The 1898-nt window shown below is 39.3% G+C and overlaps 1 protein-coding gene across 1 annotated transcript in view; it reads left to right on the top strand.

The window, feature by feature from the left end:
- LOC109132830 overlaps positions 423–1898 on the top strand; it is a 3049-nt gene continuing 1573 nt past the window's right edge. The window contains exon 1 of the mRNA XM_019245253.1: positions 423–1881. Within this exon, the coding sequence (XP_019100798.1) occupies positions 423–1881 (1459 nt within the window). The remainder of the gene's footprint in view (positions 1882–1898) is intronic.

Below are 1898 nucleotides of genomic sequence, written 5' to 3'. Positions count from 1 at the left end.
CAAAATTATTTTTATTTGAGTTCCAAAAAAAGATCCTATTATTATTTAAATGCCCCCCTCAATTATATGTGTAGATACAATACCACATATTTTGTAGGAAAATAATACATCTTGTAAGAAAATAATTAATTCCTTGTACTTACTTTTTTTTTTCTTAAACGGAACCGAGTCGCGCATTAGGAAAAAATAAACAAAAAGTTAAAATCTGGAAGGGTTAATTATATTTAGGATTTGCTAATTGCTTACATGTTTCCTTTTTTTGGTTGGATTTGTTACGATATCATGTTATCCGCTTTATAAGATTTGTTTAAAAAAAAAAACTGATTTGGTCATGCTTAGTTAGATCGATATATATGTATTTCCACTATTCCTCATAATCTCTTCATATTTCGATTCAACCTACACTGAAACCCTAGCCACTCATGACGATCAAGAACGAAGAAAGGATGAGAGTAAGTATTGTCGAGGAGAGATCTGATTTACGTGACTTGACTGCTGCTGCAATGAAGGCTACGTACAATACACGGGAACCAGGCGGAGTTGAAAGATGCATCGATTTGTTGAAGCACTTGAAGTCTCTATCTCTTTCCGTGAAGGATATGGAACATTCTGAATCAATAGCTAAGCTGGAGGCTTTGAAAAGTCATAGGAACCCTAAGATCCGTAAGGAAGCTCAAGTTTTGTTTCATTCGTGGTTGAAGACAATCTACACCCAAGGAAGCGACAACTCTTTCCAAGCTACTCTTACCAAGGCTCGTCTAGAGAGAAAGAAGCCTGTTCTCACAAGGTGTTCGGAGTTGAAGAAGACGGAAGACGAGAGTTCTCAGACTCTTGAAGCGGTAGAGATTAAGAAAACGATCAAACTCTCGGAGTTGAATAAAGAAGATCAGAGATCACTGATTCGTGAAACAGAGAAGATTAAGAAAGAAGCAAGGAACGATGTTTTGGTGCTGAAACAGAAAGAGGATCATAAATCTGAGACTTGGGACGAGAAATATTTTAAGAAAGATACAAAGAGTGATCTAAAGCAGCTTAACATGAAGAGAAGACGTGTCGCTTTGGAGGATGGTAAGACGAAGAAGCCACGTGAAGATATTGCCTACGTACCAAGTTCCGGTTCATTGACAAAGAAGACTACAACAGAAAAGGAGCTGAAGAACAAGAAAGTGGATGAGATGGTGAAGCTGTTCGAAGCAGCAAAGAAAGCTGCTGATGTGGCCAACACTAAGGGCATACTCTCGGGTAAAATAGAGGCCTCTCGCTGCATTGACGCACTAGAGTTACTCAAGAAAATCAATATCAGTCCAAAACCTACTGAGCCAAGGAGGATGATGGAAAAGCTTGAGGGACTTACAAAGCATAAAGACCGCAAAATTTGCCATGTTGCATCAGCCCTTCTTCANGAAGCTCAAGTTTTGTTTCATTCGTGGTTGAAGACAATCTACAACCAAGGAAGCGACAACTCTTTCCAAGCTACTCTTACCAAGGCTCGTCTGGAGAGAAAGAAGCCTGTTCTCACAAGGTGTTCGGAGTTGAAGAAGACGGAAGAACGAAGATCTACGTCTCATGAAGCCACCACCTTTTCGGGGTTGAAGAATAAAGAAGACGAGAGTTCTCAGACTCTTGAAGCGGTAGAGATTAAGAAAACGAGAACACTTTCGGAGTTGAATAAGAAAGAAGTTCAGAGATCATTGACTCGTGAAACAGAGAAGATTAAGAAAGAAACAAGGAACGACGTTTTCGTGTTGGAAAAGAAAGAGGATCATCAATCTAAGACTTGGTACGAGAAATATTTTCAGAAAGATTCAAAGAATGATCTAAAGCAGCTTAACATGAAGAGAAGACGTGTCGCTTTGGAGGTTGGTCAGACGAAGAAGCCAGGTGAAGATATTGTGTAC

This window comes from Camelina sativa, chromosome 5 (assembly GCF_000633955.1).
Source record: "Camelina sativa cultivar DH55 chromosome 5, Cs, whole genome shotgun sequence".
NCBI classification, from domain to species: Eukaryota; Viridiplantae; Streptophyta; class Magnoliopsida; order Brassicales; family Brassicaceae; genus Camelina; species Camelina sativa.
The sequence above is the reverse complement of the archived record's forward strand: the minus strand, read 5'-3'. Positions and strand labels throughout refer to the sequence as shown.